The following is a 14,167-nucleotide window of genomic DNA, read 5'->3' as shown; positions in this document are numbered from 1 at the left end:
ACTGACCCCCTAGTCTCAGCATTACCCTGGCCCCTATCTGTTTATTTGCTTCGCTCAATTTTAACCCTCTCCAGTCAGATGCATGTAGACTTCTATACAAAATATCACTGGGGACTGACAGGCTCGATGCTGGGCGCAGAATAGAAATTCTGGACATTTCACAGCAACCTAGTCCATCATTGTGAGTTCTTGGGAGGTAAAAAAGAAAGTTTTCTTCATCCCATAAGAAAACAAGCCACCCTTTCCTTTGCTTCTGGAAAACAGAATCATTTCTGCTTCAAAACATCAGTCTGCAAAAACCTCACCACTCCTGAAAGATATCGTATGCTTTTGAGGGGGTTTTTTTTGGTTTGAGGGGGTGAGTTAGAAATAAAGGGTCTGAAATGATTGTATTGCAGGGCCTCCCCCACCTGCAGGATTCCCATACTGTACTTCCATCGTCACGTGTACAAGTGCCCTGGCCCAAGCGCCATGTGTACAAGCGCCCCTGGACAACAAGAGACCACAGTGCAGCAAACAGTACAATGTGCTCCGTGCCGCTCAGTGCAACAAGGAGCATTTCCTTCCTGTTGTTTCAGCTCCTAGTGTTTGCCCAACAAGAGTTGCACTGTGTTGCAAAGTTTTAACAAATCAGGTATTGAGCCAGAAGCTCCAGTTCCTGTGGGGATTTGTACCGCAACTCCAGAGCATGTTGAATCACCGCACTCTGCTGCCTTTGGGCTTTCTCTTCCTCTTCCCAGTTTTGCAACGTGCTGTAACCAGAGATGAAATCACCTACAGTGGTGTCTGGGATCCGTGAGACGATTGAATGGGAGCCAGGGGCCAGATCCCCAACTGGCACAAATTGGCTCAGTGTCCTCCGGTGCTACAAATCACCCACTTAGCATTACTTGAGAGTCTGGCTGCAGTGCCCCAGTGCAGAGACACCCGAGTGATAAGCCTGGCACAAAATGCCCCTAGGGACAGACAGCATGCTCCCTGCATGAATTGGCCCTGGAGCTATTTCAGTACAAAGCAAGGGGGATTTTTTTATTATTATTATTATTGCTGAAGCAGATTTGCTTGTGAAATAGCACTGGAGTCATTGCAAAGAAGAATTTTTCCGACTATTTGAGCTGCTCTAATAAAAGATATCAGATTTACCCAAAGAGCCTTCTCTACAGGAGTCCTTTGAAGCCCAAGGGGGGGTCTCGCTCAGGTAGAGGGCTAGGAAATGCCCCCAGCCAGGTGCTGCCTGGGTAACTCCACTGGTTGCAGGATCAAACAGCAGAATTTGGCCCCATTTTTCTCTTCTCCTGGAGACCCCTTAAACAACCCCGCACTTTCTCCTGCTGCTTACGACGAGCTGTCTGGCACTGGAGCCGTGCCGATAGCACGCAGCACTGCTCACACTTCAGTACCTGTAAGGAGCAGCAAAGGAAGCGCAGGACCCTGAGCCTTCCCCTGGATCCATCAGGATTTCCAGAGTCCCCTGCACCCTGCGACAGCGAAGTGCCTGAGTGAGGAGCGCAGAACAGCTGCTGACCCAGCGGGGCTGACTCTGCCGCATTTGCATCCCTTAAATACCCCACGGCCGGAGCTGCGCACACACGCAGGCAGGGGCAGGGGGCCCACCCTTGCAAGCTGCTATAGGAACTGCAGTGCAGCTGGGGTTTCGGGGGGCAGAAGTGGTCACCTGAGAAATGCCCCTGGGTGGGACTGGTGGAAGCAGGCTTCAGGCCAGGGGGTGACCCTCAGCCTCCTGCCCTGTTTCTCAAGAGAGGTGAACATTTAGGGGTGCAAAGGTAGACAGAAACCAACTATGTGCCCAGAGGGATGTGAATGGCCCAGCCCAAAGTGCCTCTGCCTGGCACAGCTGGAGGGGTATGCCAGCCTGCATTGGCAGTGCTGCTGTGGGAGTGAAGCAGCCTGAGCACCCTCCCATCCCCTTGCTTTCTCTCTTGCAGAAAGAGGGATGCTATGGAGATGTCTCAGGATAGTTCCTTTGAAGGAAGAGTTTGATTCCTTGTAGACTCAGATCCTGTGCTCTGTGTGTTTGACCCTTCACAGGGGCAAGATGCTTCCTCCCTGGAAGTGCTGCTCATGGGAAAGCAAAGCTGGAAATCCACTGTGCCTTTGCAGCACAAGGGAGATGTCACAGGGCATGCTGCTTTGAAATCAAGCAGAGAATGGCTGCCAACGGCGTTTCATTGACCAGGAGCATCTTCAGCGATCAGGAGGCCCCAGGGAACAAGAGGAGCTGATGGCAGAGCTATACCATTGGCGCCGGCAAGGATTCGGCATTCTTCAAGGTATTACAAGATGAGATCCCAACCACTGCTCCAGGAAGGTAGGAGTCAAAGGAAAGAGTCAGAGATCAGAGAGTCATAGAAACTGAGGGTTGGGAGGGAGCTCAGGGGGTCACGTCCAGTCCAACCCCTGCTCCGAGCAGGACCAGCCCCAACTCCATCATCCCAGACAAGGCTTTGTCCAGCCAGGCCTTAAACACCTCCAAGGATGGAGAGTGCACCACCTCCCTGGGTCACCTGCTCCAGTGCTTCTCCACCCTCCCAGAGAGAAAGTTTTTCCTAATATCCAACCTCAACTTCCCCTGCCGCAGCTTGAGCCCATTGCTCCTTGTCTGATAACACGCCCTGCATGTGAGCATCGGTCTGAGAGGGACCAGGCAGCTCCTGGCTCCAGAGACAAAGACTATCCAGTCCTACAGACTCTCAGTAGCACCTCCCTTTCAGTACAAATATCAAAAGAGCAGCAAAAGGCCAATTCCAGCTGTTTTGAAGAAATATTTGTCCGGCTGCAGTGAGACTCGGGGCTGAATCCTGTGTTGGTGAAACAGCCGAACACTACTGCAGGGCGTGGGGGGAACCCAGTTACGACCCCAAAAATGTGACCTCTGCTTTTGTAGCTCAGTGGAAACACGTCCTGGTGTGCTGGCTTCTCCTGCCAAAACTGCCCAGCACTTGGTTGTTCGTGGGACAGCAAAGCTGGAAATCCACCGTTCCTCGAGGCACAGTGAGGCAGGCAGCAGGCAAATGCAAAGCCAAGGAACGTAACCTGCATCTGTGCCAGAGGAGCAGAGCATTCACCTTAATCAAAATGGAGAGGTGATTTATCCCTGCACATACACCGCTGGTACTGGCACGCGTGTTGGCATGTGTCGTGCCACCTGAGCCCCGTGGGCCATGCAGTGTGGGGCGCGGTGTGGGATGGCGCAGTCATGTTCCCAATAGAAGAGCAGGCGGTAGGGGCTGGATCCCCTTGGTGGGACTTGCACCCTGACGATCACGACCTGCGGCCAGATGCGCGTGACGTGGTATCCTGCAGGCAGGGGGATGGGTTAGGGTTAGGGTTAGGGTTAGGCACTGGGGTTTCACACCTTCTCTGCCATCTCAGCTCTGCAACACTGGAGGGTCCCCGCTCGTCTTTGACAGCGTGGGAATGCACAAGTTGCTACCGAAGGCTGGCTGGGGTGATGCTGCGTCCAAAGTGACAGGAGAGAGGCCTTTTGTGCAGCTCTGTTGCATGGAGGGGGCCCAGGACAACGTGGGCTGGGGGCCATAACCTATAAACACGGCCGGACACATGCATGGGAGAACCGGGCGGCTGTCCAGGGCGTGAACAGAAAGGGGGCCATTTTTCCCTGTTGGCCAATTATTATTATCATTATCTCTGGCGAAGGGGGGGCCAATACTAAAAGTTCGCCTGGGGCTGCCGGGAGTCTAGGTACAGCACTGACTATCGAAGCCGGTGCGGGGAGTTGGGATCGAGTGAAATCCTGTCAGTGTTCACAGAAAACGCCGCATGAAGCCTTTTCCGCAGGGAGGGATGACGTGCGGGCCACGTAACAGTCACCACGCATCAAGGCAGCACGATCTGCCAAGAGCCGCCGAGCGCGGGTTGCAGCGAGGGCAAAGGTGCAACGAGGAAGCAGGCATGGAAACAACGCTCCGGGGACGGCGCGCAGGAGGGGGCTGCCAGGTGCAAACCCTCCTGTCGAGCTCACTCCAGCCACGAAAGAATAAAGCGTGGGGTTTTCACCGTCCTGTTCTTTGATCCCGGCAATGCCTTTCAGGCCTGGCACGCACCTCCCCACGCGCAGCAAGTGGGTCTGCACACCCAGCCCAAGTAATTAGCTCGCTCTCTGTAAAGGTAAGTGGGGCAGAGATGAGCTGTGGTCTCAAAGAAATCCCGTGGTCCTTAAATATGTGAGTGGCCCCTTATCGCTTGTCAATAAAGCTATAGGATATCCTATATCAGCACTTCTCAACCTTGGCAGACCCCATTGGAGAATGCCAGCTCTTTGTTTTGACTTGTTTCTCGATGACGGAAAATACCAGAGCAATTCCGCTGTTGCAAAGTGCTCAGGTCGGATGGGTTGTGACCCCCTGGATCGCTGTTTGAAATCACTGGGCTTGTCTTGTGAATCACAGGCAGGTGTTTGCACACCAGGACCCCGGCTGAGAGTCACCGGCTTTCACCCTGTTGAGGGGTGTGCTGGAAAGGGGGTGGATAGAAAGGGAAGAGTTATCCCTTTACCATCGGATCGACTCCTCTGCAGTCAGCGTCTAGAGCAATGATTCACCTGGGCTTGTTTTTCAGAGACCGGGGGAGTGCATGGGGGAGACTGCACTTTTTTGGATGGAGCATCATGCATCTTCTTTGTTTGCCATGAGAAAAAAACCCTGCGTGTCTGACACCCAGGAGAGGCAAATGCCAAGCAGGCCCTGACTGAGCACGGATCCCCGCACTAAATGAGCTCGTAGCCCTATCCAGAAGTAAAATCATCAAAACTGAGGGCTGGAAGGGACCTGAGGAGGACCAAGCGGGACCAGCCCCAACTCCATCACCCCAGGCAGTAGCCTCACCACGTCAGACAGGTGCAGAGGAGGAGGGATGCATCTGGGCATTGCTCCTAAATCAAGCTGCTCCGGCATATGCCGGGGCTGTGCACGAGTGTGCCGCTTTCATTTATTCGGGGGCTGCGAGTAGAAACAAGGACGGAGGGCAAAGAATGACTCCCTATGAGTCGCTGCAGGCTGCTAAGAGAAAAGGCCGAGCAACATCCCAGACCCACCTCCAACCTGCACCGCGGGTGAACTCTCAGGAGGGCAAACGTCCCTGCTGGGATGGAGCCAAAGGTCCCTGTTTTCCTTTTGCCCCCCAACCCCGTGACCGTCCCAGGAGCTCGGTGCTTCCCCCCGCCGCGAACGGACACGAAACGCAGGCGCTGGCATCACCCCTCGCCCAACGTGAGGACAGCTGCAGAGGGCACGGCACGGACACGAGGCCGAGCGATGCTGCTGAGCTTGTTTATTGATGCAGGAAGCGAGGAGCGCCGAGCGAGCGCACGTGAGCTAGGGCCAGGCCTCCGGGCAACCTCTGCCCGCGCGTGGGAAGTCCTGCGGGGCTCTGTCAGGACGCCGCGGCGGGAAAGGGTCAGCATATTCCATAGTGGGCAAAGGTGAGAGTCTTCTTGCTTTGCCTGCGGGAAAAGGGAGGAAGAAACAGGTTAGCGACCGAGTGCGGGGGTCGCCGCACAGGGGTTGGCACAGGGGGACCTGGCCCTGGAGCCCTACTGTGTCCCTTCATTACTAACATGGGACAAAGAGGAAACTCCTTCTGCAAGCACAAGCTGTCCCGAAGAAATATGAAGTCTTTCATGCTGTCAGAAGACCCTGTGCTAAATTCTCCGTGGTGTAGGTGGGGAACAGTCCGTTCCTAGGTCTGAATCTACTTTATAGGTTTCAATTAAAGGAAAAACACCATGATTCCCGGCATGGCTCGGGGCATCCTCTCCTGCGCGCCATCCCCAGGAGAGCAGGGGAAGGGAAGTGGCCGGTGACGAGGACAGGCACTCGTCCCATGGCAAGCAGATGGAGACACGATGTATTCCCATACGTACGCGACTGCAGTACAAAAGGTGCACTTGTTGCCGTATGTTTTGCCATCAGAACCACAGATGGGCATGTACTCCATGGTGCAGACCGGCCCCACGGAGTCGCTGCACTCAATCTGCAAAATGAATTGGGCGGTCCCATTGTAAAAGGGGCAAATGGCAAATGGGGCCAGACCCTTTGCCACAAGCGCAGGAGCAAGGATGATCATCTGCTTTGCTGCCGAGAATGAATATCTGCCAAGCTTTGCCCCAGGGGAGTTCAGCTAAGCGTGCACCCGGGAGCCCTGGGCGATGCAAGCCAAGCGCCCCGTGTGCGAAGAGCCGGAGGAAGGTGGTCGTTCCCCCTGCACATGGGGCCACTGGCATGTCTCTGCTTGCCCTGGGAAAGTCCCAGCTCCAAGGTGAACGTGCTGATATCTACAGGAGTCTTGCTTCCTTTGTTAGCTGTAAACCTGCTTCCTAATAATCTCCTTGCAGATCCCCTCGCTCTAGGGATCTGAGTGATGATACGTAACGGGCACGAATGCACTTTCATTAACGCACCATAGTTACTGCGCATTAAGTTTACCATTTGTATAACCAAGTACTAAATTAATGTGCAGTAACTGGCACTACTACGCAGTAGCACTGGTGCACGGGTTTTTACAGACGCTAACTGCACAGTACCCTAGTACTACTGTGCTATAGCATACTAGCACGGGTCTTGCCCAGCACGCTACTGCACAGCATTATTAAGCTATTGCACAGTATGCGTCTCATGCACATGCACCCAGTAAGTCCCAATATCCTTTTTTCCACGTCATTATTTTATTGCCCTCTATCATATGCCCCCTCAGCTGTCTTTTTTCTCAGCTGAAAAGTTCTAGCCTGTTGAGTCCCTGGGACTCTTCCCGCAGCCATCAGTGGGATAAGGACCACGCATCCCTCCACACCTACCCGTTCTGGTTTCTTCTTACATGATCCCTGGTGCTGCAGGGTGATGTTGGCTCCACGTTCCCTGGAAAAGGCAAAACTGGAGTCAGGAGGTCCAGCCGAGAGCATGCACTGAACTGCTGTCTAACAAAGGAGACGTGGGAGACCTGTGCCCGAGATGGTTTATTTTCTCCAGCCAGGCAGCATCAACCTCACTGACTAGTAAAACCCTACTAGCTGGTGGCCGTGTTGTCTTCCTACAGTGGCCCGTGGGCGATAGCACTCAGGCCCGAACTTTTCTTTGCTTACTCTCCAGTCACCCAGTGCTGCGCCCACCTCTGGCTCTGAGCAAAAGCAAGAGCCATGAGAAGAAACGCGGGATAGTGTAGAGGGGCAAAGAAAGGGTTCAGGAGCTGAAACGTCCAAGGAAAGGTTGAGGGAGATATGCTACTATTGCTAAAAGCTGTTACTGCGGACGCTGGCTATTGGTAATGACTGAGGAAGAAACCTCTATGTTCGGTACTTACAAATTGTAGGCGCACAGCACACATTCGCTGGCATAAGTGACGTTGTCGGAGCCACAGACTGGTTTGTAGATCAGTGTACAGGCCAGGCTTTGGACGCCGCGCATGGATACCTTTGCGTATTTACTACAGACGAGCTGTAAGAGTAAAATGGAGCAATAGCCACCTTCATGATACGCAGCAGTGCCCCAACTCCAGCCCACCCCAGCTCAAGCCCTGGAGACTTTGTAGTTTCTGCCATAGGGCACCATATTTAAAACTATTCTTCCTTTGCAGACAAGGCCACTTATTTCTGCAGTAGCGTCATCCGGTTCTTTCTGCTAGAAGAGGAGGGATGCACTGTCTTGTGGGCAGCGGGTGGTCTGTGCATGCCCCGAACCCATTTCTACAACGCCCGGGCTGCCCCGAGCTGAAGCTGGCTGGCGTCCGACAATAGCGGCCGAGGGACTTCCACCAGGCCCTGATTTTGCTCTAGACAGGATAATTACCTTTCCGCATTCTCCTTTGTGCTGGATGCCGATGTCAGTCCCATGCTCTCTGGAGGAGGTAGAGAGAAAGGCAGAAAGGGCGGGTGGGAGACATGGATGTTACAGAATCCAGTCTCGGGCGCTTGTAGAGATATGTCGGCCGTAGGGTGTGAGAAGACCACGTCCCTCCACCCCAGCAAAAGCCTCCCCTTGCTCCCTTGCAATGCAGCAGCATTGAAAATATTTGCCTGGCTCAGCCTCTGCTGCGGGGGAGACTGGAGGGTGGAATAAATGCACAATGGGAAGCATTTTTCTGCCACCATGTGCCACTTCTCCACGAGGAGTTGCCCCTTCCATAGCCAGGCCAACACAGCCGTGAAGGCAGTAGCCACATAATGCAGGGAACCCCTTAGCAAGAGACTCACCCCCTTATGCTGTCAGTGTTGGGGACATGAACCACACTCGCATCTTATGCATGGGAGGCTTCCAGGATTGCCCACGTGAGCAAAGGCAAGAGGTGGGAGAGGGACATCAGGGCGGAGGAGAGGGGCACCAGGGGGTTCAGAGGCCTCCAGCAATGGGGCTATGAAGCAGCGCTGGAAGGGATGAAGGGGCCTGTCCGGAGCGCTCCTCGCACTTAATGACAATGCTCTGCCCCCGGGACTCACAGGTTGTGGGCGCACAGCGTGCACTCGTTGGAGTAGGTTTTGTTGTCCGTGCCGCACACCGGGCTGTAGATCTTCAGGCAGGCTATCACCTCTTTGCCCTCGGGGGTGGTCACTTTGGAGTACTCGCTGCAGTCGAGCTGCGAAGGAACAGCAACATGAAGGAGGGAACTGCAGCCTTTGCATCAAATCAAGTATTACATTTGGGATCTGCACAAAAAATAATGAGCTTTCGTTTCCTCTGTAAGCTCTGGACAATTAAGGGGCTAACCCATATATTTCAGTGCATGGAAATAGGCTAGCAGACCATGATCCAGAGGGTGCAGTATAGGAAACCCTTGGACCGGCTGTTCAGAGGGCGTCAGTCGTTATTGCGGTATCGGTGGCGGGGGAAGACACAGACACCAGCTGCAAATCTGTCTCCCCTCGGTATTTCTCCAGTGCGGTGTGCAGTTGTTGCTCTGCATATCACACATGGTTTAAATGAATGAAAAACTGTCGTTATGACTGTATGGAAGTGGAGTAGCCGCATCCCCACACGTTACTGTTGGGAGATGCAATACTGGGGTGGGCTAGCTTCCGGACACGCCAAACTGTGTCTTTGGGACAGCATTGGGCAAATAAACGAGCACACGAAGCTGTGGGCTACACCCTTGGGTTGCCTGCTGGGATTCAGCAAAGTGCACATGTGTTTGTGGACAGCAGCGGGGCTGGGATCTTCTGCATACCCAGTTGCCAAGCTTGTGATCCAGTTACAGGGTCTCCAAAACGCCAGCGTCCACAGAGGCCGGCGGAGCGGCCCCTTCCCAGGACTGCACAGCAAGAGACACTTCGGCTACGTAGCTCGTGCCTCGCTCCTCTTCTCTCTTGCACATTTCATGGATGACGTCCACACGGGGCGGGTTAGCATCCCATTCACATCAGGGCAGAAGGGGAGCGGGTGGTCTGTGCACGCCCCGAACCCATTTCTACAATGCCCGGGCTGCCCTGAGCTGAAGCCAGCAATAATGGCCAAGGGACTTCCACCAAGCCCTGATTTTGCAAGCGATCTCTCTAGACAGGATAATTACCTTTCTGCATTCTCCATTGTGTTTTATTTTAACGTAAGTCCCATGCTGTCTGGTGGAGATGGAGAGAAAGACAGAAAGAGAGAGAGAGAGAGAGAGACGTTACAGTCTTCGGCAATTGTAGAGATTTGGGGACACAAGTGTGTTGCCGTAGGGTGTGAGAAGATCACATCCCCCCACCCCAGCAAAAGCCTCCCCTTGCTCCCTTGCAATGCAGCAGCATTGAAAATATTTGCCTGGCTCAGCCTCTGCTGCGGGGGAGACTGGAGGGTGGAATAAATGCACAATGGGAAGCATTTTTCTGCCACCATGTGCCACTTCTCCACGAGGAGTTGCCCCTTCCATAGCCAAGCCAACACAGCCGTGAAGGCAGTAGCCACATAATGCAGGGAACCCCTTAGCAAGAGACTCACCCCCTTATGCTGTCAGTGTTGGGGACATGAACCACACTCGCATCTTATGCATGGGAGGCTTCCAGGATTGCCCACGTGAGCAAAGGCAAGAGGTGGGAGAGGGACATCAGGGCGGAGGAGAGGGGCACCAGGGGGTTCAGAGGCCTCCAGCAATGGGGCTATGAAGCAGCGCTGGAAGGGATGAAGGGGCCTGTCCGGAGCGCTCCTCGCACTTAATGACAATGCTCTGCCCCCGGGACTCACAGGTTGTGGGCGCACAGCGTGCACTCGTTGGAGTAGGTTTTGTTGTCCGTGCCGCACACCGGGCTGTAGATCTTGGGGCAGGCTATCACCTCTTTGCCCTCGGGGGTGGTCACTTTGGAGTACTCGCTGCAGTCGAGCTGCGAAGGCAACATGAAGGAGTAGCGGCGGAGCAGCGCTTTTGATATGACAGGGAGCCTAAGTGTGACCGGCCCGCTCGGTGCTCCAGGCTGTGCACGCCCTACCACAGGAGAAGTGGGGAGGACTTGCTATGTGAAAGACAACCCTGTGTCCTCCCTGCTTGGCACTTCCAAGCCTCCATCCTAGTTAGAGAGTCCCTAAACTCTCCTGAATTCCTCTACCTTGAATGGGCTGAGTCAGTTTGACTGTGGTTTTGTCTCTCCCATGGGTGGGAGGAAAGCACAACTGGGACAAAGAATAAGTCACTGAGCTTTGCAATTCCACGTGAGACACCCATGCAGACAGAGGTGGGTGAGGAGGAGGCTCATCCCCAGATCCGGGGGCTTGGTAGTGGGTCAGGGTCTCAGCTGGGTTGCTACCAAGAGTCAAGCTTAGGAGCTGACTGCAGATGATGCGGCTGTGAGCATGCATCTTATCAAATCAGAAGAAATGAGGGTCGAAGGGATCCCAGGAGGTCACATCTACTCCAGCCCCTGCTCCAAGCAGGACCAGCCCCAACTACATCATCCCAGCCAAGGCTTTGTCTACCCGGGTCTTCAACACCTCCAAGGATGGGGACTGCACCACCTCTCTGGGTAGCCTGGTCCAGTGCTTCACCACCCTCCTCGTGAAAAACATTTTCCTAATATCCAACCTCAACTTCCCTTGCTGCAGCTGGAGCCCATCACTCCTTGTCCTGCCATCTGCCCCCACTGAGACCAGCCCAGCTCCATCCCCTTTGCAGCCCCCCTGCACGGAGGTGAAGGCTGCTGTTCAATCCCCCTCGGTCTTCTCTTCTGCAGACTCAATCAGCCCAGGTCCCTCAGCCTCTCCTCACCAGTCCTGTCCCCCAGCCCCACAACCATTGTCATTGCCTTCCACTGCACTCTCCCCAAAGTGTCCCCATCCTTTCTGTCATGGGGGCCCACAGCTGGACACCGGACTCCAGATGTGGCCTCCCCAGTGCTGAATAGAGGGGAGGAATCGCTGCCCTTCATCTGCTGGCACCGCTCCTACCCATGCAGCCCAGGATGCCAGTAGCCTTCTTGGCACTGAGGGCACACTGCTGGCTCCTGTTCAGCTCCTCGTTCCCTGTCCCCCCAGGTCCTTTTCTGCAGAGCTGCTGCCCAGCCCATCACCCCCGCCTGCACCGGTGCATGGGATGAGTGGCAACCTGAAGGTCAATTCAAACCATCAGTGTAAACCTAGAATTAAGACTATACATGCACTGCCAAAATTATCTCCTAGGGATGCCAACAGGAGTCTTTACACTCATGGCACAATTGGTTATTGGTATTTTTCTTCCTGGCCTCTGCGATGGAGTGGCATCCCAGTGTCTTATGCAGAGTGTGTGAGGATCAAACAACATCAGTCTCAGTGCGTATTGATGTGTGGATGAAGTGCAGGTTTTTATTCTTTTGCACATCTGTAACTGAGGCAGGTTTGTTTCTCAATGCACTAAACTACTCTCACCAGTTTTAGAGTTGATCATATAAACTGTACCCCAATCAATGATGCTAGTTATGAAATGCAATTCTTCCTGCTGTTTAACTGAAATGTGGCACAGCTGCACAATTAATAGTAGAATAACAGAGACATATTTGGTGAAATTCTCAGATGAAAATGATACTATATAGTAAGTAGAAGATCGGGGTTTCAACATGTATCACCCCTTTGGCAATGTGGTTAGCAACTATTTATACCAGGCTAGACATCTGGAGGAAGTAAAAGGAAATGTAGATCAGCTACTCACCTCAACCCCAGAGGCAACATCTGGAAAAAAATCACAGATAGGACACGTGAACTACTCCAGTGTCACTGCCAGACATAGAAGTTAGAAGCTCAAGTGCTGAGTTATTACAGGCAATTTCAAATCCAGTGGTTGTCAGTGAATAGCATCTTGGTCTCAACAAACCCTGGTTAGAGTGTGGTCCCGTGCTGATCAATGAGAAGGTTTTCTTATTATTTAACATAATGGAATGGAGCTCTTTTATTTTACTGCTTTGTTTTGTGGGCTGGGAATTTATTAATCAAGAAACCAATTCGTTTTCCTTCCCTTTTTGCTTTCATACCTTTTCATGGCACAAAAAATAGCTACAGTCTATCGCAGAAAAGGTGCCCCCTCTACACAGGTGAATGATGGGTAGTATAAATAAGCCTATGCAGCAAGCATGGCATACAACACGCATATCCAACAGGGTGCACTTTTAAAAAGCAGCACTTTTGCACTTCTTGCTTCAATATTGAAGATGACCGTCGACCTCTGGAATTGCCCGGCCCTTTCCCGGCAGCTGCATCTCAGCCAGTGAGAATATTACAGGGAATTTACCATGCTCTCCGCAAGGTTCAATTCTGGGCCTGCCAGATGTGCAGGGATCAATAGTGGGTGTCAGCACATCTGGCTGTGCTCTCTTGCTAGGTACCTGGACACCCATGCTCTGTATTGTGCCCGCAAATAGTGCTGGGTGCAGAATCACGCATGGTCACAAAATGCGAGGTGCTAGAAGAGGAGGTGCATGGACCGCGGTTCGGCATGTCCAGTCTTTGCTGGGTGAACGCCGCCCTTCATACAATGGGGCTCTTCTCCAGCCTGAATGTTTTTAAGCTGACCAGGACTCTGACTCAGATACGGGCAAGAATAACTCACCTGAGAAGCAGCCAAATGCTAGGAAGACGAGCACAAAAACCCGGGCTGTCTTCATGGTGCCGGTGGCTGCGTAGCCTGCATGCGGTCTGCCGCACTCAGCTCGGGGGTGATCTCTATGGAGGCAGATCATGAATATATATGGACACGCACGCATGCAGGTGTCCAGTCGGTATGGAAACAGCCCTCCAAATCTGTCACCAGTACAATAAGCCTGGTAATATTTATTGAGGCCTTGACTTTCTGCTAATGCTCTTTGTCTACCAGGCAATTGATTTTGGCTGGACATTTGGTAAGTGGCTTGAGACGGGTTTAGCGGCATCAAATCATATTTCTGAAGTAAAGACCCAACGGCAGAACTTAAGGGGAGACAGCATCGGACATGTGAAGGACAGGTGGAGCCTCCTTTCTTCTCTGTAGAGTAAACCGACCCCATATACAAAGTGATCTGAAGGCAGGGCTGGGACTGGGGGGGGGAATCAGCCTAAGGTCCAATTTTCCCACAATATCATGCTGAGGATGTCTTTGACACCACCCGCAGCGCAGTCAGCCGCAGCACGGCCGGCTTTGGCAGAGCCTTGTCGCACCTGGGCCGGCCACGCCACGTGGTGCGGCTCTGCCGGGAGCAAAGGACTCTTGACAAGCTGATGCAAGGCCTAGAAAAGGCACCCAGGGAAAGGCTGTCGCCATCTACAAAAATATCACCCGCGCTTTCTCAACGGGGAGGGGTTGTTTACGGCCCGAGCGGCAGGTACAATGAAGCGAGTCAACGTGTCCTGCCAAGAAACCTCAGAGTCAAGTGCCGTGAAGGGTTCGAAACAATGGGAATATTGGCATGACGGCACGGCTGCCCCCACGACTCACCTGGAACATGTCACCGCGGCCACGAAATCGGTCACGGTTGCACAGGGTGCGTTATGCCTCCGGTCCTTACGCAGCCTCTGCAAATCCCCCTCCTTCCGGGCCCCAGGTCCTCCCGCCTTCCTTCGCCAGCTCGTTTCGACAGGCTTCGATACCTCCGTTGCTCACGGCTGGTCTTGCGATGGTTTCCTAAGCTGTAACCTTGCCTTACTGTGGATTTGCAGGACTAGACAGATAGGCACACTCCTAGATTAGGCAACTCTTTCAAAGGATCATCCCCGGGGAGATGCTAGAAGGA

The 14,167-nt window shown here is 53.4% G+C and overlaps 1 protein-coding gene across 1 annotated transcript; it reads right to left on the bottom strand.

Annotated features, from left to right (window-relative positions):
• Window positions 1-5,293: 5,293 nt before the first annotated feature.
• On the bottom strand, window positions 5,294-13,079 carry LOC109289834 (ovomucoid-like). The gene is made up of 10 exons (XM_019506065.1): window positions 13,012-13,079; window positions 12,118-12,137; window positions 10,188-10,324; window positions 9,535-9,583; window positions 8,468-8,604; window positions 7,821-7,869; window positions 7,336-7,469; window positions 6,833-6,893; window positions 5,903-6,012; window positions 5,294-5,482 (listed from the first exon to the last, which is right to left on the bottom strand). The coding sequence occupies exons 1-10, from the start codon at window positions 13,064-13,066 to the stop codon at window positions 5,437-5,439; spliced, it is 798 nt and encodes a 265-aa protein (XP_019361610.1). The 5' UTR covers window positions 13,067-13,079; the 3' UTR covers window positions 5,294-5,436.
• Between the last annotated feature and the right edge of the window lie 1,088 nt (window positions 13,080-14,167).

The sequence above is a fragment of the Gavialis gangeticus genome, unplaced genomic scaffold (genome assembly GCF_001723915.1).
Source record: "Gavialis gangeticus isolate Ggan-Ray unplaced genomic scaffold, GavGan_comp1, whole genome shotgun sequence".
NCBI lineage: Eukaryota > Metazoa > Chordata > Crocodylia > Gavialidae > Gavialis > Gavialis gangeticus.
This window is presented reverse-complemented; position numbering and strand designations above follow the sequence as displayed.

Bases quoted from the DNA above. Each gene is read 5' to 3' on its own strand.
- LOC109289834 (XM_019506065.1), bottom strand. From the start codon at position 13,066: ATGAAGACAGCCCGGGTTTTTGTGCTCGTCTTCCTAGCATTTGGCTGC. The intron at 10,325-12,117 runs GTGAGTAGCTGA...TTGCCTTCGCAG, and splicing joins ATGTTGCCTCTGGGGTTGAG to CTCGACTGCAGCGAGTACTC. The intron at 7,470-7,820 runs GTAATTATCCTG...TTACTCTTACAG, and splicing joins ACAAAGGAGAATGCGGAAAG to CTCGTCTGTAGTAAATACGC.